This window comes from Hypomesus nipponensis, chromosome 3 (genome assembly GCF_054491055.1).
Source record: "Hypomesus nipponensis isolate SF chromosome 3, ASM5449105v1, whole genome shotgun sequence".
NCBI lineage: Eukaryota > Metazoa > Chordata > Actinopteri > Osmeriformes > Osmeridae > Hypomesus > Hypomesus nipponensis.
Window position 1 is genome coordinate 8,848,133 of NC_140363.1, and position 23,491 is coordinate 8,871,623.

Below are 23,491 nucleotides of genomic sequence, written 5' to 3' on the forward strand. Positions count from 1 at the left end.
ACTGAGGTCTGGTTGCTCAAATAAAACATAAAATAAAGAATTGTACATGGAGAGATAGCATGTTCATAGTAGGCTACTACTAACTTGTGGGATGAACTGAGAGTTGAGTAAACAAATTGCATTATTATGTGGTCACTACTGTTGCTATGGAGTCAGTGACCTGTATGTCTACTGCGGAATTTATTGGTTCCAAGAGTAGATTGCGTTACAAACCTTGTATTTACGTATTTCTCGTCAGAAATGTGTTGCCTTTTCTCTAGCTTTCTGACAAATGCTACTCTCTAGTGGTCACTGAGTGGGACCCCATATTAGCCTGTAAACGTAATGTAAAATTGTCTCAATCGTCATATTGTTTTTCTTTGGTTGAAAGTAAGAATTGGTCTCCATCTAGTGGACATTGTTTGACACTACTATGCAAACGCTACTAGCTAAAAAAATCCCCAACTCAAATGAGTCGTTGGGACGGAATTTGGACATAAGCCGTTATAGCTTGAAAAAGTCAAATACTTTTCTTGACAAAGTTACGTTTTGTACTTCATCACTAGTGACATCACTGCATCGCTTTTTCGCGTAACTTCTACGTGCGCGTTCACATTACAAATCTTGTGATCTCTCCTTTAGCAGTCTAGTTGCCAGGCAGAAAGTTAATGGTACACAAAACGGGAGATTCAGTCACTCGATGCACACCAATAACAACTAGGTCTTTGCGTTATATATTCAAGGACAGTGAAGATCAATGGTCTGCAGGTAGAAATATGGGTTTGACACGAGAAGAATTATATAAAAACAATAATATGACACCTCGGTAGAGGAATACTTCCCAACCAGGCAACCCTTCAGCTGTCACGGAAAGAGGTAGGGTAGTTTGCCAGCCACGCACTTGATTCATCATGCAAGCCGGTGGGTCACAGGGAGACGAAACATTTTGAAATTCAATCCAATGTGACAGTAAGGAAAGAATAATGTTCATGGTGAAATTAACACCACCATCGAAGAGGGTCTATGATTGGTCTCAGCAAGAATGTGTCTTAGTACTACAGTTATAGCAAGTGGACAGTAGAGGGAAGGGACTGTACGAGCTTGTGTCCTTGCTGCTTCGATTCTACTACAGTACTTAGCTAGCTTTAAACTAGCGCTAACTAGCTTGCTAGTCAACTGTGTCTTACAGCTTATCGTGTCAATGTAGCTAGCTAGCTTGATTGCTAAACTATTAGCCACTATTCATAAAACCTATGACAACTTGTTTTGCTGCGTACTGCGTGACGTTGTATTGGTTTGAAACACCGACTGGTGGATTGCTAGCTAGTTGGTTGCTTAATAGTTATGAACAGTTATAGAAACAAGGCATCTTTTCTAAGCTCTACTCAGAGCCCTAATAGTAATAACAAAGGCTCAGCTGTCAGCAATAACAATCAGGAGTGGGACTTGGGAAATGATGTGTTTGTGTGCTGTTACGAACAACCCATGGGCGAAACGATGCAGGCCGGGATGCACTCTGTTCAGGCGGGCCTGGACAGACACTTGCCTCTACTCCGCGGCTCTCAGGACGGTATGATGCTGGGCTTGGAGAATGCCTTCCCCGGTTGTCACAACCAGAATTCTTCCGCAGCCTACCTCGACACTGGTCTGGACTACACCGTAAATGACAGGGATATTGGCGTCCCGCTGTTTGAGAGTAGAAAGCGGACTCGCTCCAACAGTTCCAGACACCGGTATGAGGTTGTCACAGAACTCGGTCCCGAAGAAGTGCGGTGGTTTTACAAAGAGGACAAAAAGACTTGGAAATCGTTCGTTGGACACGACTCGTTGAAAATCGAGGTCGCCTATCGTAAATTCTGCGAACTGAACCCTGGAATAAAACGCCAGGGCACTGCAGGCACGGAGGTGAGGGGTGAGGAAGCGCCTACCAGTGGGGTAGAGGTGACAAACGGGGGTTTCAACGGAGTTGAGAGAGGTGGACCGGTTCCTGTGGAGACAAGAACTAGCAGTGTGCATGGAGACACTGGGTCTTTGGAAAGATCCACCTCTACGGACGAAAGAGACCTTGACAACATCATCATCAACGTAGAGCCTGTCTGTGTCAGGGGGGGGCTGTATGAGGTGGATGTCAAAGAGAGAGAATGTTTTCCTGTTTACTGGAATCGTAAGTATAAAAACACACCCTCTCCACTTCAGTAGTCACAACTATATCATGATAAGTTTAGAGGTTTTTATTCTGTAACTCAAAACTCACACTGCTGTCAAGTCACAATAGGAATTCATAATTTCCTGCCAAACCACCAGGCAGCCAGGCAATGCCAGATGTTGTGTTTTGCATAATCCAGTCCTAATTCCTGCAGCCCAGCCGGGATGACCACCCAACATGGACTAGTTACTACACAGATTACAAACCCTTTCACTTAGGCTAACAACCTAGGCCTATATGGTTAGGAGGCACTGTCAGGGAAAATACTAAGTAGGCCTTCAAATGGGTCATTACAGATGCTTCCACCAATGCTGTACTGTAGCTAATAGCGACCCTGGTTGCTAGGCTGTTTAACAAGCTTGTGAGTATCTCTCTGTCCTTGCTCTTCCACCTCTCAAGACCCATTTACAACAGCCAGCCCCCGCTAGTCTTTCCAGCCTGGTGGTGCCTCTCTTAAGCTCTGCTAGAGCGTGCTAAGTAGGCCTATTTCATGGAGGTTTCCAAGAAATCCGCCCGAGATAGAATGAAACAAAGGTGAAAGAGCTCGCCAGTTTCTAGAGAGCCCCTGATTACCACAGCTGAGTATTTGCCCTTTTGTGTGGACACACCACAGTCAGCCACACAGGCAGGGTTCATCTGAGGCTGCAAGTGACCAGAGTCCGTTTTTCACTGCACCCATCCGTGTTAGACTGTCAGTGACAATGCTGCTAGCAGTCTGTCGTCGAACAGTGTCTTTTGGCTGTTTTCTCTGACTTCCTAGATTTTTGCACAACCTTGAAAAAAAAATGTATTCTTGTGTTTGATGAGGGAAAGTAAATAGGTTGTTCGGTCTTACAAAGCATTCTTGACACTAATTACAATTCAGGGTTGCGCATGCCCAGTGCTTGTCACTGGAGAATTATTTCATTTTATCGCCATGGTGTGATTAAACTTGGCCTCTCTCCACTCAAGTCTCAGAGAGATCTCTCTGTTGGATTAGCCTTCCTGGCCGATCCACAAAGGAGCCGTCGTAAGGCCCACTTCACCGTGGTGACCACGGAGCTTCTCGAAAAAGAAACCCACCCGCCCTGATCGGTAGCATCTACCCCCCTCTCTTTTCTTCTCCTCGTTTGTCCCCCTCTCTGCCGTCCCAGATGCTCCTCTCAGTCGCCTCTCCCTCTCCCTCCACAGAGCAGGACTGCATCCCCGTCATGCGGGGCATGTGGTTCATCGACGGCACCTGGCTCCCCCTGGAGGAGGACGAGAGTGACCTCATCGAGCTGGAGCACCTGACCTCGTTCCGCGGCCAACACATGCAGGACAGCTTCGAGTCGGACGTGGTAGCCAAGACCGTGGACAGCAAAGACGGTGAGACACCGGGGGAGGCGTGGCCTATCTCAGTCCCGTTCACCAGAGCAGCTGGACCTCCAGACTGTGAGGTTACCCCTCTTCAACACCTGGGTCCTGGAGAGCTAACACGGTTAAACGGCAGCATGAGGCCTCGACGCAGCTCCACTCCCTCAGCGTGGTTTTGCAGACTTGGATTCCAGCCCATTATTTACACATCTGACTCATTGAGCTCATTAAGCTGTCCATTGATTTGATGCAATTGTTTTCGTCCTGGACTGGAACCCAAACCTGCACCCTGCCGTAGTTCCCTAGAACCAGTGTTGAATAGAGGACCTCTTTCTCTCTGTCTCAGTCTGTATAAGAAAGCTTCAGCTGCTACTATAACCGTTAACCTAATCAGTATTCCAGCCAGCCTCTCCTCCTAGAAGACATCTATAATGCAGTGGAATAGCTTCGGTCTGAGTCTATGTTCTCTGAAGACGGCTCCTGTCCGGCTTAGTTAGGGACTCTGTGGCTGTCTTAAGGCCTTTTCAGTGCCGTGACAAATACGCTGAGTCATCCACCCATAATGATTAGCAAACATTTCCCTCCAGATCAGGCAGCGTGAACGCAGGTGATGTAATGCTTGTGTCAATTGCGTTTTGCGCTAGTCCAGTGAGGATCCCATTCTGTCCGGTTAGTGCTGTGTGAGTGAGACACGTTGTGATTCAGCCCCTGTCTGTCATAGCCTGCTTGTGGCTCTACAGAAGGGAAGGGGAGATGGGAGGGGTTGCTGAGGGAAGGTGTCTCAAGTCAGATAGGATATTTCCAGACGGTGAGAAATGTCTTCCGTTGGGAAATGTTTTCAGCAAAGATATGAGCCGGGGCCAATCACAAGGTGTCGCAGAGGGAGAGACAGGGTGCTGTTGCTGTGTGAGAGGAGGGAGGAGGAGGGGGGAAAGAGTGATAGAAGGAGAGACTTCTCAGTGCTATGCCTGGAGGGTATATTTTGGTGAGATAGAAGTGTGTGTGGCAATACTCTGCAATGATCTGGCTCCAATCCAAGCCTCAAGATAGTCTTTCTGCCTGTGGCGGAGACAATGCCAGGTCCCTGAACACACACACACACCCTCACTCACCCTCGCTCAGATACCATACATGCAAACCATAGGGATAAGAAGTGACTTCATGTTTGAGCACAGGGATTCATTGGCTCATATTTGTATTCAGATGAATCTCTGTGTGGCACAGTCTGGAAAGGAGCCCCACAGGCTGGGAATGTTCTACTCTCATCCGTGTGTCTCTGGCTGCGTTTGATAGGGTAGAACCAACACCCTTTGACACATGGCACAAAATAATATCCAGAGGAGCCACGGTTCCAACACATGTCCCTAGAAGGGCTTGTTGTCAGCTTTCCAGTGTATCATCTGGGCTACAAGTGTCCAGACAGGCTAGCAAGGCCCAGGGTGGAGTAGCGCTATGCACGCAGGCCAGCCTGGGTGGTTTGGCAGGCTGGTTGGTCTCGTCACAAAACCTCCCGTGTGTTCTCAGCTGCCCTGGGCTTAGCCAAAGGCCCTCACAGAGAATCACATGATGATCAGAAACTCTGGAAGGTCACTCCTTCCTCTAACTATACACAGTCACACACACACACATGCGTACACACACACACGCGCACACACACAAAGGGCACATGAGTCATATTCAAATAGTCATTGGTGTTGGAAATACGATACAAGGGCTTTGTGACATTATCACACACACACACACCCCCAGACACACATTTCACGTGTAGATAGACTGCCACGTCACATGACCTTGTCTTGTTCACTTCGGAAAATGCACGCATCGTTGAACTCTCCGAGTTCCTCTCCGCTCTTTCACTTCACTGCATTGTCCTTTGTGGAACTGCATGCCTTCAGAACACCTCAACACAACACGGTGTTCCAGAATGATCCCGTCCTAGTCTGTCAGATTAATAATAGCGCACCGAGACAAGACACCCTAGATACCTTTTTAATTGAGAACGTTTTTCTCCCTGTCGTTGGTGAGATGTTTATCATCCCGTGTTTCTTAAGGATGTGTGTGTTGCCTTTTCAGGCCTCGTCCTCGTCTCTCTGCAGAGCACTAGTACCATCCTCAGACCTCCTCCAGCTCCACCACCATTGTCCTCTCTCTGCCTCTTTCTCTCTCTCTCTCTCGCTCTCGCTCTCTCTCTCTTCCCCCCCCCCCTTTCCTGCCGAGAAGCAAATGAGGCAGAAAGCTGATGCCAGGGGAAGCCATACAGGCTGCTATCCAAGCATGAGATCTGAATGCAGGCAGGACAACCTGTACGCTGTTCCAGCAGTATGTCCTCTCCCTCCCCTTCTACCCACACACACAGCCACACACACTTCTTTCCTACGGCCCAAGTGACCACTATTGACTTGAACACACACACACACACATTTGGCATTAAGTAGACATACCACAAGGCCTGCGTGCGCGAGTCTGACTGTTTGCCACGTTGTTGGCAGTGCGGCGGTTGCCAGGTTTGCCAGAGACATGTTGACAGTTCGATGATGCGGCGCATGGCAGCGCTGAGGACTCTCCCTGCTGAGCCAGTAGATGTGGTGACAAGAGACACTTAAGACAGGAAGTCAGTCTCGCAAGCTGGGCTCCCACTGCAGCGTCTGTTTGTTGTGTGTTCGGTTAATGTACTAATGTCTGTTCCCAGCCATTGTTTGATGGCAAACATTGTCGCAGGAGGGCAAGATCTAGTACACACGCACACACACCAGCTCTATGAGGCTCCATGCCCTTTGAACTGTGATTACACGCTGAATAGGGCAAGAATCAAAGAAGATGGGCATGTGCATCTTGTGTGAGAATGTGGGTGTCATAGAGAAGGTGGAAGGTGTGTATATGTACGCGGGGGGTGCACAAAGTGTTTAAAGGTGAAATAACTGTAAAGAGATTTGCATGTAGACATCTCGTGACAAGGGAATGTCCCAGTCTTTCATGCTCCTATCAGGGGAAGGCAAGGGTTTGGCATGCGTTGACATTTTTGTCCGATCATAAGTCAACACGCATACACACCAGTACCACGGACCTCTGCATGCAGGATTTGATGGTGTTCCAGCCCTGCTAAAACAAGAATCCAGAGTTACCAGCAGACCAGCTCTAATCTGGTGTGTAATCAGAACACCATTGTTGTTGCAGCAGGGGAACCCACACTAATGCCCCCCCCCCCACACACACACACTCACACACACACACACACACTACATGCTATCTAGGTCTATGAGCACAGTTTCACTTTTCATGTATCCATATTGACTCTCGCTGTCCAAAGCATACAGCATGTACAGTATTGAACCCTATGATCAGGCCTTCAACCACAGATCATTAGAGCCGATGGGAGTTTATCAGCTGTCAATCTGCATTAGCATGGTGCTATATGGCAATAGCACGGCACAGAGGAGAGACAGTGGTGATTCTTTTCATTCATGATCCATGGCATCCTGCCTCCTGCAGCCCTTCCAGAGGGGCAGAGGTAGTTTAGCCTGCACTTTTTAGCCCCGACATTAGTGGTCATATCAGTCGTAGCCGGGGATTAACCCTCGATAGCTAGCAATTAGCGTTATTTATAACTTCTATTTCAATATCTGAAAATGGAAGCTGAGGGAGAGACTGGGAGTAGAATAGGAGGCTTTTGTGACGGGTTGGAACAGGAATTTATTACTGCTGGCTTCCTCTAAAATGACTTGGTCAAACCACAATGACTTAATTATACTGCATGGATGAGAAACCATTTTGGACCCGACAGAGAGAAAAAGCTAGGCCTATGTCATACTATTTTGTTCTGAGGTACTATTATGTACTGTTACTACAAACTATTGCATACATGAATGTCATTAATAATGTCATTTTGTGCCCATTTTGTCTTGATTCCTGTAAGTTTTGTGTGTTTAACATGATGTATATCTTTAACTGATCAAAATGTGTGTCTGTCTCATCATTAGCAGTCTCTCCTATGATGGGCTGGTCAAAAGCCAAGTATGTTAACTGTGTTACAATTGGTCGCTGTTTTGTTAAACAGACATTAAACTAATTACAGCGACAAATTGTAACTTTCTTTCCCAAAAGTATAGACCATATTGAAGTATAGTAACTAATAAAGATTGGCTTTAATAATATAATTAAGATGTTACTCCAGCTGTCTTTGGGGGCATTTATCAAGCAGTGTTGCGATTGGCTAACAGATCAGTAACAGACCGGTGGACCAGACCACAACACTAGTTGATGAATGCCCTACGTGAAGAGGTGGTGGTATCTTTGTGTATGTGTGTGTGTGGCAGGCTCACCATGACTCACTTTCTCTTGGTTGTTAGTTCTCTCCCACCTGCCTCCTTTCTACCTCCCCTTTCTGTTCAAATGGAGCGGATATCAGACGAGTGCTAAAACTACATGTCACAAGCGCAAGCGTTGCCAAGGTACTGTAAAAAAAAAAAAAAAAAAAAGCTAAACGCCAGCAACTTTCTACACCTTTCTACCTCTGTCATAGATGCTGCAGCTCCCCCCCCCCCTCCCCCCGCCTTTTCCCAACCCCCCCCAGCGTAGATCCGTGCTTTGAATTGAACTGAATCCCTCTTTTTTTCTCACTTTCTTTCTCTGGCTCGCCCAGTTGTTCCCTAGACCCAGACTCTGTTGGACTTGGTTCCAGTACAACAGAGAGCTCTAGTACTTCCTTTATACTTCCTATAGACACTGGGCCTACTGGTTCCAACCTCCCTCCTGTGGGCCCCAGTTTGTCGTTGCTGCTCTATTTGAGGACTCCCTCCAGTCGGTCTGTCAGGACCAGTCCTGTGGCTAACCCCTTCTCCATCCTCTTCTTCTTCGCTCTCCCTTTCTCTCTCCCTTTTTTTTCTCCTCCCTCCTCCTCTTTCTCCTTCCCTTTCAAGACCCTCTGTCCTCTACTGATATTTCAAAGGGTCAGAGACCCTCTCCTCCCTCATCTCCCTCTCTCCTCCCGTCCTCCTCGCCTCTCTCCCCACTCCGGCAGTGGGATCACATCTTAATGAACCTCCACTACTAGCCCAGCTGACGCTGCCCCTCGAGGCCCCAGAACAACAAGGCCCTCGTTGAGAGGCAGAACAGAGGCTCCACTGAGGAGCCAGAGAGCAGCAGCCCCAGCCTGGCCTCCCCTGCCCTGCTCTCTGTCCTGCCCCTGCCCTGCTCTCTGTCCTGCCCCTGCCCTGCTCTCTGTACGGTCCAAACCCACCCGGCTGTGGAGGATGAGACCCCTTTCTCTCTGTAACACCGAGCAGAGCGGTCTTCCGGATTTTTCCGGGGGACCATTCTTGGAGGTCTTATGATCCTCCTTAAGCAGTGCAGCTTTTAGTAGACTCGTTACTACACTTGTGAGGATATACGGCTGTAATGTGTGTCAGGCCAGCCGTGTTGTCACCTAAGAGTGTCGAACACTCAGCCATTTTGACACACTGCTGTAATTAATTTGAGCAAAGGAGCTTTGCCCCGGTTTAATGGCACCATTCCATCTTCCAGGAAACTACACAAGATATCCTCATCATCTACTACTTCCTTTCCCTTCCTGTTCATTTTTCTCTCCTTCGCTGTGTCTCTTTCCCTGTATCTCACTCTCCCCCTCCTCTCTTTCCCTCGCTCACACGCTAGCCCTCCATCCCTCCGCCCCCGTTCTCCGGCCAGAGTTGGAAATCTCCCCCAGTAAAACCTCTTAACCTCTTGCGACTGACTAGATCCTGTGCGTGCTTTGATCCCTGTTATCCCCCCCCCCCCCTCCCCCCTGCTCGCCACCAGGCGCAGATCAGCGCTGCCTTGCACTGTAAACCAGGACGAGTCTGACCACGGCCGCCTGTGTCACTTCCTCATTGACGACATGCCCTCTGGTACGCCAGCCAAGCTGGTGTCCTTTGTTCAAATGTTTTGGCACGTCGGTTTAGCCGTTACAGGACATCCTGTTTTACAGTGGACTCGGAACGTTCTGGCGCATCGAAATGAGTCTGAAATGGCTCCTCCTTTTGTACTCCTCCTTCTCCTTTCGACACATTCACACGGGGGGCATGCACAAGTGATGGCATGCACCACGATTTAATCAGCCCCGCCAGGCCTGTCGCTAATAAGAAGGAGCGGAGGGAGAGAGATGGGAGCTGCTTCAGACCGTTGAGATGCACCCTAGGTGTGTGTAGTTGTTGAATGGGCTCTTCTTCCTTCCCCTCCAATGAGTAGACCAGATGGACTCCTTGCTGTGGATGAGCCCTGTCGTCGTCTGTAGTGTTTTAGTGGTTGTGAAGCATGTTTTTCTCTCCGAGTGGCGTTCCTTTGAAGCACTGCAATGATAAATGAACTCCCGACTGCCTAACTAACCTCGACCATCGAGCGAAGGACCCACTGCACGGTCAAATGATTTTTCCCTTTAGGTTCGTGTAAAAGGAATTCAATGGACAGTCATTTTGTCCAGAGCTGACAGCTATCTTTTCTGACAGTACTTCCAACTGCCTCTTTTGTCTTTTCCTTCACTGGGAGCTACATTCTAGCCTATTACCAGGATGGCTTGTTCACACTTCAGCTACAACACTGACCCTATGTCAAGGGTTCATTTCTACAGTCAGCCGGCCCACCCCTGCTCATCATCCCCTTCTCACCGTTTTGGGCCTGATTCACTTTCCCCTTGTTAAGCTGCTGAGGGGAGATTAATGGAGGTTCACGAACCTGAGCTCCCATGACTGGCCTTCACTACCTACCCCCACCACGCCAGTCAGTCAGTCAGCCAGTCACCCTCTCCTTGATTAGATTAAGCCAGGGACTGTTAGGGCCCTTGCCCTAACCACCATGTGTCTCCCATTGAGACTCACCCCCCGCACCCTTGCTGCTGACCACTAAGGAAAGAGAGGGCAGGTATGAGAGGGTGAACATGGGACGGGGGTGGGATAGAGGCCCGGGCTAACAGGCTAGCTGCTGCCGCTCCCGTGTGGTTGAGGTGGCCAGGCTGCAGTGTCAGCAGTCACCAGGACACCCTCAGAGAGAGTGGCGCCGCGGAGAGGGAGGTCGGACGTGCTGCTCATGTCAAGTGTCCTCTCTCTCCCTCTGCCTCTCTCTCTCTCCCTCCCTGTCTTTCTCTCTCGTCTATCTTTCTCAGAAATCTCTATCCTCTCAAACACGCTCTCTCTCTCTGTCTCTCTCTCTCTGTCTCTCTCTCTGTCTCTCTCTATCTCTCTCTCTCTGTCTCTCTGTCTCTCTCTCTCTCTCTCTCTCTCTGGGTCACTCGCCCTCAGGGACAAACGAATGTACCAGATAAGCGAACAGAGGGGTGTTGAATCACTCTGTCTGCTGACAGACAGGAAAGGATCGGAGAAAACACACAGAAAACACACAGAAAACACACAGAAAACACACAGAAAACACACAGCAGCGTAGCTGTCGCTTTGCTGTCTGCTCCCGTCCGCTCTTGGGAAACCCGTTTGTTGTATCCCATAGTCAACGACATTACGGTTCCAGAAAATCACAGAAAGTTCTGGAACCCGCTGGCCTCTGAAGCTATTTTCTTGCCGTTTGGCCTCCTAATCCACCCTGATTGGCTCCCAACACCACAGGGGATGGTTGACAATACACTGGACCAATGCCAGGGTCTCTGTATTCTACCTGAGGAAGCCTGCTGTTCCTTTTACCGTAAATAATCCCCCTCCCCCCCTGACATCCATAGGACCAGTTTGCCGCACACCCAAGTCAACCGGTTTCATTTATCGTTCATGTTCTCAGTGACGAGTGTCCTGATTGGCTCCCTCTCTCTCTGTCAGCCATGTTTGCTCTCTTCCTCCTCCTGATGCCTGTGCCTGGTCAGAGACGGAGACACTGGTCCTCAATGGACCGGCTGTGCCGCTTGTCAACACCAGCAGGCCTACGGCAGATGGATGAGAAAGACTGGAAATATGCCATGTTGACTGTGTGTGTGTGTGTCTTGTATTCCAGGTTTGTGTGTGTGTGTGTGTGTTCACTGTTGACAGTGGAGATCAATGCCCTCGCTTGCATTTGATCGAGCACTAGATTAGAGCAATTGCTAGCTGTCTTTGTTGTCCTGATAGAGGCGGGAAATGTGGTGTTGGTTCAGCGTTCCGTGTTGTCCCTGTCTCCACTTCCTCCTTGACCTGCTCATCCTTCACTCCATCCATCCTTCTATACCCGCCTTTTTTGTTTCTCATTTCTCCACCCAACCCTCTTTGTCCTCCCATTGATCCCTCTCTCCCTCCCTGCGTCCTGCAGCCGTCCACAGTCTGAAGCTGAGCAGGACCCATGTGGACTGGCACAGCGTGGACGAGGTCTACCTCTACAGCGACGCCACCACCTCCAAGATCGCACGCACCGTCACCCAGAAACTGGGCTTCTCCAAAGGTCAGGGGTCGCCCGCTCTCTCGCCGTCGCTCAGTCTCTCGTTTGCTCGCGCTCTCACTGGTTCATACGCATATTCACTCAGTCACTCACACTCACTCAGTTTTGGAGTCAGATCACAACCAGACACCTTCCAAACTGAACTCTAACCCTAACCATGCTATGTTAATAATCATAGATATACTCCTCTATGGCTGGGGAGCCGTGTTATAGTCAATTGTAACATTTTATTTATTTATTGTGAAGTCTGTTTATCTCTCTGACGTCTGACTGGATCTACAACTTCCCAGCTCTCCACTTCATTTCCTGTGTGTGGTGATTAGGAGGAGAATCTGGACTGAGTTATCTCAATCTCCTCCGACACACAACCCCCGTAGCCAGAGCAAATCTCTGGACGCTGGGAGATCCCTGTCCAGGCAGCAGCCGTGCTCTGGCTCTTGTCATGGTGCTCTGGAGTCTCAAAGGGGAGGAGGGGGTATAGCTCAGGGGTCAGAGCATCTGACTGCAGATCGAGAGCTCGCAGGTTCAAATCACCCCTGTACTTTACAGCGAGCATACGGTGAACGTGTGTGTGTGTGTGTGTCTCCCCTCAGCGTCCAGCAGTGGGACCCGGCTCCACCGTGGCTACGTGGAGGAGGCCTCCCTGGAGGACAAGCCCCCCCAGACCACACACATCGTCTTTGTGGTCCACGGCATCGGACAGAAGATGGACCAGGGGCGCATCATCAAGAACACCGGCATGTAAGTGTGTGTGTTTGTGTGTGTGTGTGGGGGTCATGGGAATTTTGGTGTGTTTCGAGGATGTGTGTGTGTGTGTGTAGTTTTTTCTTCTGACTTTGTATAGGCATGTGAAGAACACATGACTCCCAATTAAGCTCTGGTCATGTGTTGGTCGTGACATGGTATTACTGCTGACAGAAAGTGCACACATCCACTGACGCACACATCCACTGACTGTTTACTGCCCTCTGATGTTCTCTGCCATGGAGACATTAATAGTCATGGAATGAAGTGAGGGTGTGCGTGCGTGTATTGTTCCTAGTGACCATGTGACTTTATCAGTCAGGTATTATTACCAGACGCCGGCCTCACCTGTTGTCTCCCAGCTTATGACGACCTGGTTGGCCGCACACTCAACTGTTCCAGGAATGCAAAGTCACGGCTGTAAATAATAGGCCATCGCAACATTCATTTGAAACCTTTCCTCCTGAATCCAACACTACAGAACAGAACGTCCGCCCCGCCCTCCTCTCTCCTTGCTAAATGAAGTGTACTGGTCACGGCACGAGAAGCATCTGTGGTAGAGAGAGAGAGCTCCCATTAATGCCGTCTGAGTCAGCGATTAAGAGGCGTTGGACCAGACCCCACTGTTAGTCTCCGCCTCCAAACAGCCACATCTCGTGGGTGTTTCTCGTGACGCTAGCCACTCTGACGTCTGCAGTCTGTTTTTAGACTCCCATTGCTCCACCTGTGAGGGTGCTCTTTGTCCTCTGACCCTCCCCCTCTCTCTCTCTTTCCATCCATCCATCCATCCATGCCTTCTTTCTGCTCAGCTGCATCTCTCGCTCTCTCTGTTTTCTCAAAAGGTTGACCTTTTGGAGCAGACCCTTTCAGTGGTGGATAATTGACTGGTTTAGCCTGGGGACTTTACTGGGTTCCAGCGAGGGCGTACTTAATAACAGGGCAAGATGCGTGCAGACACACGCACACAAACACTCTCCGGAAGCAAGACAGTACGTGTTGTAGGAGTCTTAAGATATTCACTCCGTCATAATTGTCTTTTGACTTATGATAATTGATTTGACAGCGGAAGCATCATGGTAAATTACATTTTGTTTCAAACACACTGTTATTTGACCTGTGTATAGCTCGTCTGCCCCTTTTAAACAGCTTATGAATGACTGTTTGCTTGCTGCTATGGGCCTATATATAGGCTTGTCCTGGCTGGTGTACAGGTACAGCGGTACTATCTGGCCCTGGCCCACCCAGCGTGTGTGAGTGTGTTACTGTGTGTGTCCGTGTGTGTCTGGGAGGGTTAGAGTGTGACCTCTCTGCCAGGGGCTTAGGCCAGCTAAGCAGGTAAAGTAGACCAGGCCAGGGCGGCCAGGCCTATAAGCCCCGCTTGCAGCCCGCTGGATTACAGGGCCCAGGAACAGCAAGTCCCTCAAAGAGTAAATATCACAGCTCTGGTTAACCTAAGCAGCTGTCTTTTCCTGTTCTCTCGACCTCTTTCTCGCTTTCTCTTTATAACCACTCCACGAAGTGAATTGCTCATGATGCATATCTGTACGCGTATGTCATTCCAGTGCATATGGAAGGCAATCTCAAGTCAGACCAGATAAGCGAAAGCCAAGAGCCAGCGGGGTGTAAACAATTCCAGTGGATACACACCACCCTTCAAACATCGGGAGTGCCCCGGGCACATTCTTTTGTTGCGTCTCGTGTAAAAGGGCGCCAACTCGCCTGTACGTCATACTGTAAATGTATAAAACTGTCTGTGGCCGACTGTTTTCCCCTAGTCCTCCTCCACACCCATGATTCAAATACAGGAAACTAAATGTCTCTAACCAGATCCAGTGGATCGCTTCCTAGGATGATCCTCTTGAAATGTCTGAAGTGAAGGGCTTTAGGTTAAGACACAAAGGCGGCACTGTTAATGAGTTCACCTGCAGTAGCAGAGATGATTTAGCCAGCGCTAGGCTGCAATGTAGCCCGTTAGTGTGGCATTCCTATGGGCCGAAGCTAAGTGCACCTAGCCCACGCTAGGCTAGGCTATAGTGGCTACGTAGCAAAGGAGTGAAGGCTCATTAGTATCTCCGCCACTGGCCAGTTCACCTAAAGGTTACTGCCACCCCCTCAAACAACCTCCCCCATCTCCCTCCTCCTCTCTTCACCTCCCTCATTTGATTCCTCCTCCTACCTCCATCTCTATCTCCATTCTAATGTAACCACTCAGGGACACACACAGAAGCACAACCAATGTTGGTTGCCGTAGAGGATGATTAGCTGACCCATACGAGGCCTGTTTAAACTTTAACCTATTCATTCTGACTGTGTGTACTTAAGTACTGGCATGAAAATGTGCTGTGCATTTGTAATGTGAAATGTGGTTGTGTATACCTAACTTGTGTGTGTGTGTGTGTGTCCAGGCTAAGGGCTGGCGTGCGGAAGATGGAGGAACAGCACTTTTCCGAGAACACGGAGGAGCATGTGGAGTTTCTGCCCGTTGAGTGGCGCTCCAAACTGGCTCTAGACGGAGGTGAGCTTGTGTGTGTGTGTGGTAGAGACACAGTGTGTGTGGTAGAGACAGACAGTGTGTGTGGTAGAGACAGACAGTGTGTGTGGTAGAGACACAGTGTGTGTGGTAGAGACAGACAGTGTGTGTGGTAGAGACAGACAGTGTGTGTGGCAGAGACAGACAGAGCGTGTGGTAGACACAGACAGAGCGTGTGGTAGACACAGACAGAGCGTGTGGTAGAGACAGACAGAGCTTGTGGTAGACACAGACAGAGCGTGTGGTAGACACAGACAGAGCGTATGGTAGACACAGACAGAGCGTGTGGTAGACACAGACAGAGCGTGTGGTAGAGACAGACAGAGCGTGTGGTAGACACAGACAGAGCGTGTGGTAGAGACAGACAGAGCGTGTGGTAGAGACAGACAGTGTGTGTGGTAGAGACAGACAGTGTGTGTGGCAGAGACAGACAGTGTGTGTGGTAGAGACAGACAGTGTGTGTGGTAGACACAGACAGAGCGTGTGGTAGAGACAGACAGAGCGTGTGGTAGAGACAGACAGAGCGTGTGGTAGAGACAGACAGAGCGTGTGGTAGAGACAGACAGAGCGTGTGAGGGAGAGAATTGTGGTGGCATCATACTGAGTTTGTTGTGTTGTGGGTGTGTTCTCAGACACGGTGGACTCCATCACCCCCGACAAGGTGAGAGGCCTGAGGGACCTTCTGAACAGCAGTGCCATGGACATCATGTACTACACCAGCCCCCTGTACCGCGACGAGGTGAGACACGCACGCACGCACAGGTAGCCGGGAACGCCAAAACGTTAAAACCAACACACAGTAAAATGCCCCCCCCTCTGAATGGCTTGCCCCCCCCCTCCCCCAGATCACCAAGGGCCTGACTCAGGAGCTGAACCGCCTCTACTCTCTGTTCTGCTCGCGGAACCCCGAGTTTGAGAAGAACGGTGGCAAGGTGTCCATGGTGTCCCACTCGTTGGGCTGCGTGATCGCCTTCGACATCATGACGGGCTGGGACCCCGTGCGCTTCTGTCTGCAGGAGCACCAGGACCTGGAGCAGGAGCTGGACCTGCGCTGGATCAGCTACGAGGAGAGACACCTGCTGGAGCAGCTCCGGCTCACCAGGAACAGGTGGGACAGGGAGAGAGAGAGAGGGCTGTGTGTGGGTGTATGGTTCGGCTTAGGGTTTAGAAATTTTGAATGTGAGTGCATGGTCGGGCCCCACTAGGATAGAACAACTAACTTGTGTTTGTGCGTGTCTGTGTGTGTCTCTTTGTGTGTCTGTGTGTGGGTGGGTGGATGGTGTGAAAATAAAAGATTAAGACAACCTGTTAATAGCTATTAATGTGTCACACGTGACCTGACCTGTCTTGTCTTGTCTGTCTGTCTGGTCATCTCGTCCATTTGTCTGTCGGCCTCCTCTCCCAGGCTACGAGAGCTAGAAGACAAGCTCCAAGGCCTGGAGGCCTCCAAGCCCTCCGCCCCCCCGGCTCTCGGGTTCAAGGTACGATTCTGCCCATGGGTACTGAGTTAAAGAAGGGTCGGAACATTCCAGACCCACCCCTGTGGAGAGAATCGCTTGTTGCTGCTGATGAACAAGATGGACCACTGGTATTGATACAAGCTGTCTCTCTCACCCTCCTTTTCCTCTCTTTATTTTACCCCCTCCTCCCCCCCTTCTCTTCCCCAGGTGGAGAACTTCTTCTGCATGGGTTCCCCCCTGGCTGTGTTCCTGGCCCTTAGAGGGATCCGTCCAGGGACCAGTGGATCCCAGGACCACATCCTGCCTCGCGCCATCTGCCAGAAGCTCTTCAATGTGTTCCACCCCACCGACCCTGTGGTAGGGCACCCTCAACTAGCACACACACACGTACACACACATACTGTAGAAAAATGACCCTCTTTATGCATGTGTGTGTGTGTGTGTGTGTGTGTGTGTGTTTTCGTCCCTGCAGGCCTACCGACTAGAGCCTCTGATCCTGAAGCATTACAGCAACACCTCCCCGGTCCAGATCCACTGGTGCAGCGCCACCAGCCCCACCCCCTACGACCAGATCCGCCCCACCTTCCTCAACCCCTCCAAGGAGCCCACGTCGGACACGGAGAGCATCCCCAGCCCCAGCACCTCCCCCGTCCTGCCCCGCAGGCACTACGGGGACTCCATCACCTACCTGGGCAAGGCCAGCATCATGGGTAAGGCCCCAGCATCATGGGTAAGGCCCCAGCATCATGGGTAAGGCCCCAGCATCATGGGTAAGGCCCCAGCATCATGGGTAAGGCCCCAGCATCATGGGTAAGGCCAGGCGACCTAGTTACCAGCAGGGTTTTTTTTAGCAAAAGAGTGTTTGGCTTCCACACAAAGACCCAGTAAAAGCTTGCTTATTGTGTTGACTCTCTGATCCTGACTGGGGTCTGGAGCCCATAACTGGGCACATTTCATTTCCCTCTGAGCTTAGCTTGCCCGGCAGGTGAAATCCATGCCCCTCCTCCCCCCACCTCTCCATACACCCCCCCATGACGCAGACATGTCAAGACCCTGTCCCCTCGTTAGCCGGCGCAGTGTGAGCTAGCACAGCCGCAGCAGGTGAACAAGGCATGTCACAGCAGGCGTCTGGTGACGTTTGCACGGCCTATAATTAGCCTAACTGTACCCTGAACAACAATTCTAGAACCTTCTGCACCTGCCTCATTCTTATTCTGCTCGGCTCTGGACAACAGAAGCTCATGCGAGCAATATCGCCATCTTGTGGTGGGCAGAGCTTATCCAGCGGTTGTGTGTTTATGGTGTGTCAAGGGGGTGAGATGGCTGAGTGGTTAGGGAATCGGGCTGTCAATCAGAAGGTTGCCGGTACGATTCCCGGCCATGCCAAATGACGTTATGTCCTTGGGAAAGGCACTTCACCTTACTTGCCTTGAGGGGAATGTCCCAGTATTTACTCTAAGTCGCTCTGGATAAGAGCGTCTGCTAAATGACTAAATGTAAATGTTTATGGACACCTACAGGTCTGTTAATCACTGCCTTCTCCCTCTCCCTCTCTCCTCCTTTCCCTCTCTCCTGCTCTTCCTCTCTCCTCTTCTCTCCTCCTTTCCCTATCTCCTCCTCTCCCTCTCTCCTCCTTCCCTCTCTCCTCCTTCCCTCTCTCCTCCTTCCCTCTCTCCTCCTTCCATCTCTCCTCCTTTCCCTCTCTCCTCCTTTCCCTCTCTCCTCCTCTCCTTCTCTCCTCCTCTCCGTCTCTTTTCCTTTCCCTCTCTCCTCTCCCTCTCTCCTCTCCCTCTCTCCTCTCCCTCTCTCCTCTCCCTCTCCCCTCTCCTCTCCTCTCCCTCTCTCCTCTCCCTCTCTCCTCTCCCTCTCTCCTCTCCCTCTCTCCTCCTTTCCCTCTCTCCTCTCCCTCTCTCCTCCTTTCCCTCTCTCCTCTCCCTCTCTCCTCTCCCTCTCTCCTCCTTTCCCTCTCTCCTCTCCCTCTCTCCTCTCCCTCTCTCCTCCTTCCATCTCTCCTCCTTTCCCTCTCTCCTCCTTTCCCTCTCTCCTCCTCTCCTTCTCTCCTCCTCTCCGTCTCTTTTCCTTTCCCTCTCTCCTCTCCCTCTCTCCTCTCCCTCTCTCCTCTCCCTCTCTCCTCTCCCTCTCTCCTCTCCTCTCCCTCTCTCCTCTCCCTCTCTCCTCTCCCTCTCTCCTCTCCCTCTCTCCTCTCCCTCTCTCCTCCTTTCCCTCTCTCCTCTCCCTCTCTCCTCTCCCTCTCTCCTCTCCCTCTCTCCTCTCCCTCTCTCCTCTCCCTCTCTCCTCCTTTCCCTCTCTCCTCCTCTCTCTCCTCTCCCTCTCTCCTCCTTTCCCTCTCTCCTCTCCCTCTCTCCTCCTCTCTCTCCCGTGTCTCCAGGCGCAGCCAGTATAGGAAAGGGCATCGGAGAGATCCTGTTCTCTCGTTTTTCTCGCTCCAGCAGCCAGCCCTCAGTGTGTGGAGGAGTGGAGGGAGGCTCCACCTCCGAGGGGGAGGAGCCCAAGAGAACTGTGGACAGCCAATCAGCCAACGGTCTGTCCGCCATGTCCCAGTCTACCTCTACGATCGCCGACACGTCACGTAAGTCCAAATCTCGTCACCATAAAGTTTAATTTACATTTATATACACGGGTTGCTCACGGGCCCTGGGGATCCTCATGTTATTTTTTTGAATACTTCAAAGATAATCTTTCTCAAATTAGATGTTTTGTTTTTTTAGGTTTTGTTTTTTGGTTGTAAATGGAATAACTTGAACTTTAGGTGTAGGCTTTAATTTGAGGAAAATGAGCCCTGAAAATATTTTATACTTCTGAGGTTAGAGCTGGGGAACAGTATATTCACTAGTCATGTTGACTGTACATGATACATGTTATATGTAGAGATGTCAGTTCCTTGTGTTAGGACAGAAAATGAATACTGCTCAACCGTAGAGCATTGGCTATTCTCCACACTGTACTATAGCAGTGAGAATAGAAAACCTCTGTCAACACAAGTGGACTGTGTTCTGTGTGCTCTCTGTCTCAGTCTCGTTTTGTCTCCGCCCCCACAGTGGAGCTGGACAGGCGCATCGACTTTGAGCTTCGGGAAGGTCTGGTGGAGAGCCGCTATTGGTCGGCTGTGACTTCGCACACAGCCTATTGGTCCTCGCACGACGTGGCGCTCTTCCTTCTGACCTTCATATACAAGCAGAGGGACCCGCCCCCGCCCGCGGAGGACAGCCCCGAGCTAGAATAAACACACACCACCTACTGAAACGCACACACGCACACACACACAGTCAGAACGCTACCTTTCTGCCGTCTGACTCTAACTCCCTCACTCTTTTTTATACTTACTTCGACCTGCACTTACGCTAACACACGTGGACCTTGTATCTCGGTAGGAGGGGTACACATCTGTTCACCCTGAGGGTGACTTGGTGGCCCCGAGGAGGTGAAGGAGGGCCAGCCTGTGCCTGTGAGACCGGTCCCACAGGAAGCTCTCTGGAGCATGGGACCCAGCTGCAAACCTGGGGGTCTAGGGCTCCTCCTAGAGGCGGGAGGAAGAAGTTCAGCCCAGACCCAAACTCCCATCTCTGTCTCTCCCATAGACTCTGCGTAACGAAGCTTGTGTGATGCACAAGCTTGCACCTTCCAGTGTAACTTCTCTCCCTCTCTTGCTATCTCTCTTTCTCTTTTTTCCTTCTCTCTGTCTAGAACTCTCTGCCTCTGTCTTTAACGACCTTTGCATCTCAACATTACCAAGCAAAACTCAATGCAATTTCCTAAAGGGGTCAAAGTATTATTAACGTATTTGAATGTTAATATATTTCCCTTTCAAAAGAATATTGAATATTTGGTTTTTATTTAGCTACAATTCAAAATATTTCATTTTTTTTATTTCGTGAGGACAATACCTCTCTTTTTAGCACTCCACCATTTTAACACGGTGTACAAAAAGAAAAAGAAAAAATAACCATGATTATCGGTATCGACGATTAGACGGCAGTAAATCTTTCCGCCATGTCTTCTGTCTCCCAGCTGGATTGTGGTCAATGTCAGCTAAATTGGATGGTCTCTCTGGCCCCAGGTGAACCGAGTAGTAACCCAAAGCAGATAAAACCCTTTCCTGTACGTCAAGTTTGTAGTTTATGCAATTTAAGCGTCCAATCGAAACAGACGGACATTATTGACATTAAAGTCATTGGACGGGGGGGGGGGGCGGGGGCTGTCACTCAAGAGCTTCGACTCCAGCTGAACTCTGACTTTTCCTGTTTCTCTGAGACCTTGAGAAGATTGTGGGACCTCAGCGAACCTGCAGGCACTAACACGTTTACATGGATACCCTGATTACTAATGCATAGAGAAGATGTATCATTATTTTTGTAAATCTCTTTTTGTGTGAACGCGACAGGATTCCAACAGGTGGCCAAACATCTTAGTCTTTAGCCTGCTGCGTTGCTATATAGTGGCTAAGTTAGACTGACCAGAGCATTAGAAGTTACTAGGGCATTTTTAATCTTGTAGAAGATCTTTCAGCTGTTCTGAAGTCAGCTTACAACTCTAGTCCAAAAGGACAAACCACTGGGTAACACCCAGGCAAGATATGCAAAATATGTGAATTTGTTTATGGCTGACGAAAGAGAAACACAAAGCCTGGATGGTTTTGCATGGGGATCATTGGGATCTTTTCATGGTAAATAGATGTATATGAGGCATGGTAGAAAGAGTGCCAACACTTGTCACCTGACAACTATAAATGTATAGTTTTGTAGAATGATAGGAATGAAAAATGAAATGGAACTAACCTCAAATCAACTGATATCCTGAATGTGTCCTGAGTCTTGTCGAGTTTGAGTTTCCTCCAGACATTTGCGTGTCCAATTTCTGCTTTGTCATTTGTGGTTGTAAAAGATGGTTGTTTCATTTGCTGTGACACCAACACCTGCTAATGGCTGCAAATTAAGCTAAGGGCTTTACCACGGTCCCCCTACTATAGATACTCCAGGGATTGATCATGGAATAAACTGGTTGGGGATCATGGCAGATCCATGTGGGTGTGTGAGGGAGGAAGGTCTAACTATCTAAAAGAACGGAGACTAGGATGTTAAGAGGACCAGAGAACTAAGATTAGAGTTGTTCTGAACCCATGATTGAGTGAATAGGCTACGTGTATGTGAGGACATGAATGCAGGTGGACCTTGCATATATTTCTCTAATGCTATGAATTGCACAGATCTGCTTTTAGACATTACTGCTTGGTGTCCTTTCTTTGTTCCTCCGTGGGCGGGCTACAACTGGACGACAGTCACAGAGAGGCAATAGACAGTGCCTCTATTCTAACATACATGGAAGTAAAAAAACACAATACAAACCCTTGCTGAGTGTGTAGGCTTGGGACATGTGTAGAATTCTTTGCACACCCTCCATCCTTTCCTGGAGATTACACTGATCTGACTATGGTTCAATTGGGAACAGCTGCAATGGGAAGTGCATGCTTTCACCTATGAGATCATGTTAGGTCAGGGCTTACCTCATGGAAGGCATCCTATTCCTACAGGATTGGAACACAGCCCCAGTGTCTCACATAGGGAGGTTATCAACGCTTCCGTTGCTGTTGTACTTTGAAGAATTAGAACATAAGCTCCACTGTTGCGCCGGCATGTCAGGATGGGGATGGGGATGTGTGGGTGGAGTTCATCAGGACTAATCACGGTCAAATATTTTTGTAACGTAAGGGAAACTGGCTTTGCAGACATGAGTTAAGACATGACTTATAACATGCACAAGCAGTCACTGAAAACACAGGACGCAATTAGAAAACCAGATCATCTCCAGATCAACACTGAGAATAGAATGACAACCGTGTTCATGCACAGCGCGATGGTCACTTTTTTGTGACGTTTTTGTGTTTCATATCAGCCTGTGTTCTCAGTGGTGAGGCTGTGTGGTGTATCTAGGGAGGCGTTCTCAAACACCAGGGGGAAAGGGTGTCGTCACCTCGGTTTTGTGGTTGTATCATTGTGGCTGATGGTGGGCTGTAAGCCACAGGGAAGGCCAAGCAGAAGGGCTGTTCCAGATTTGTATATGGTTTTCACTGAGCTGTCAAAGTCGTTTTCAAAGCGTCATGGGTCGTTCTTGGAAGCGGCCTCCTGTCCTTCAGGTGATATGAACTGTTTGAGGTTTATTTCATCAAGGAGTGTTTGTGTCTCTAAGTTGAAAGAACCTTTTCATTACCAACATGACTGTTACTTTAACTCTGAAATGATGTATGCTGGAACGTGATTGGCTGTCCCCAGAACTGTGCAATAACCCATGCCTGTAACGGATTCAAACTGCCATCCGGAACAATGTATTTATTTCCTTTTTAATAAAAAATATTCTTCTTTTTTTGCATACAATGACTGTATTCTTCTTTCCTTTCTTCCGTTTCTTACATCTGCTATTCCTAACTTAGTCTGTCAAGGTCCCAAGGATGATATCAACACAAGTCTGGTGTCTGGGCAGTCTGTCTGGTCTAGAGGTGCTGAAACGTGTGGGTGGATGTTTGGTAGAAAGACTTCCTCTGCTTGTTAAAGAGAAGAGATCTCCCCTATCACACTCCTGGAAATGTACAGAGCACAATAGTGGTGTGTGTCGGTCTGAACCTTTAGAAGGAATTCTTTCCAAAGGGTCACACACTGGCTTTTTATTGGATTTATCCAGACAGCCACAGCTGATGGGTTGCTTATGAATAGTGCTTTGTGTGGACTCCCTGTATTGAATGCTTATCCATGGCCCTGTTGTAGGTTATTAGCTGGACTTGAATGTAGTTCAACCAGTGCTCCAATTCTCAACACAGACTCAGATGTGCTCTGTTAAATGGGGACT

General features: G+C 49.4%; 1 protein-coding gene across 2 annotated transcripts; it reads left to right on the forward strand.

Moving 5' to 3' along the window:
• Nucleotides 1–861: 861 nt before the first annotated feature.
• On the forward strand, nucleotides 862–23,022 carry ddhd1a (DDHD domain containing 1a). 2 transcript variants are annotated; one of them, XM_084675327.1, is made up of 13 exons: nucleotides 862–2,143; nucleotides 3,356–3,532; nucleotides 7,867–7,968; nucleotides 11,774–11,902; nucleotides 12,493–12,640; nucleotides 15,049–15,158; nucleotides 15,806–15,912; nucleotides 16,019–16,281; nucleotides 16,579–16,654; nucleotides 16,841–16,990; nucleotides 17,106–17,343; nucleotides 19,023–19,223; nucleotides 19,693–23,022. In XM_084675327.1, the coding sequence occupies exons 1-13, from the start codon at nucleotides 1,324–1,326 to the stop codon at nucleotides 19,875–19,877; spliced, it is 2,706 nt and encodes a 901-aa protein (XP_084531453.1). In that variant the 5' UTR covers nucleotides 862–1,323; the 3' UTR covers nucleotides 19,878–23,022. The 2 variants fall into 2 exon arrangements, with proteins under 2 accessions (XP_084531453.1, XP_084531454.1); XM_084675328.1 differs by lacking the exon at nucleotides 7,867–7,968 and having other exon boundaries at nucleotides 863–2,143.
• The last annotated feature ends 469 nt before the right edge of the window (nucleotides 23,023–23,491 follow it).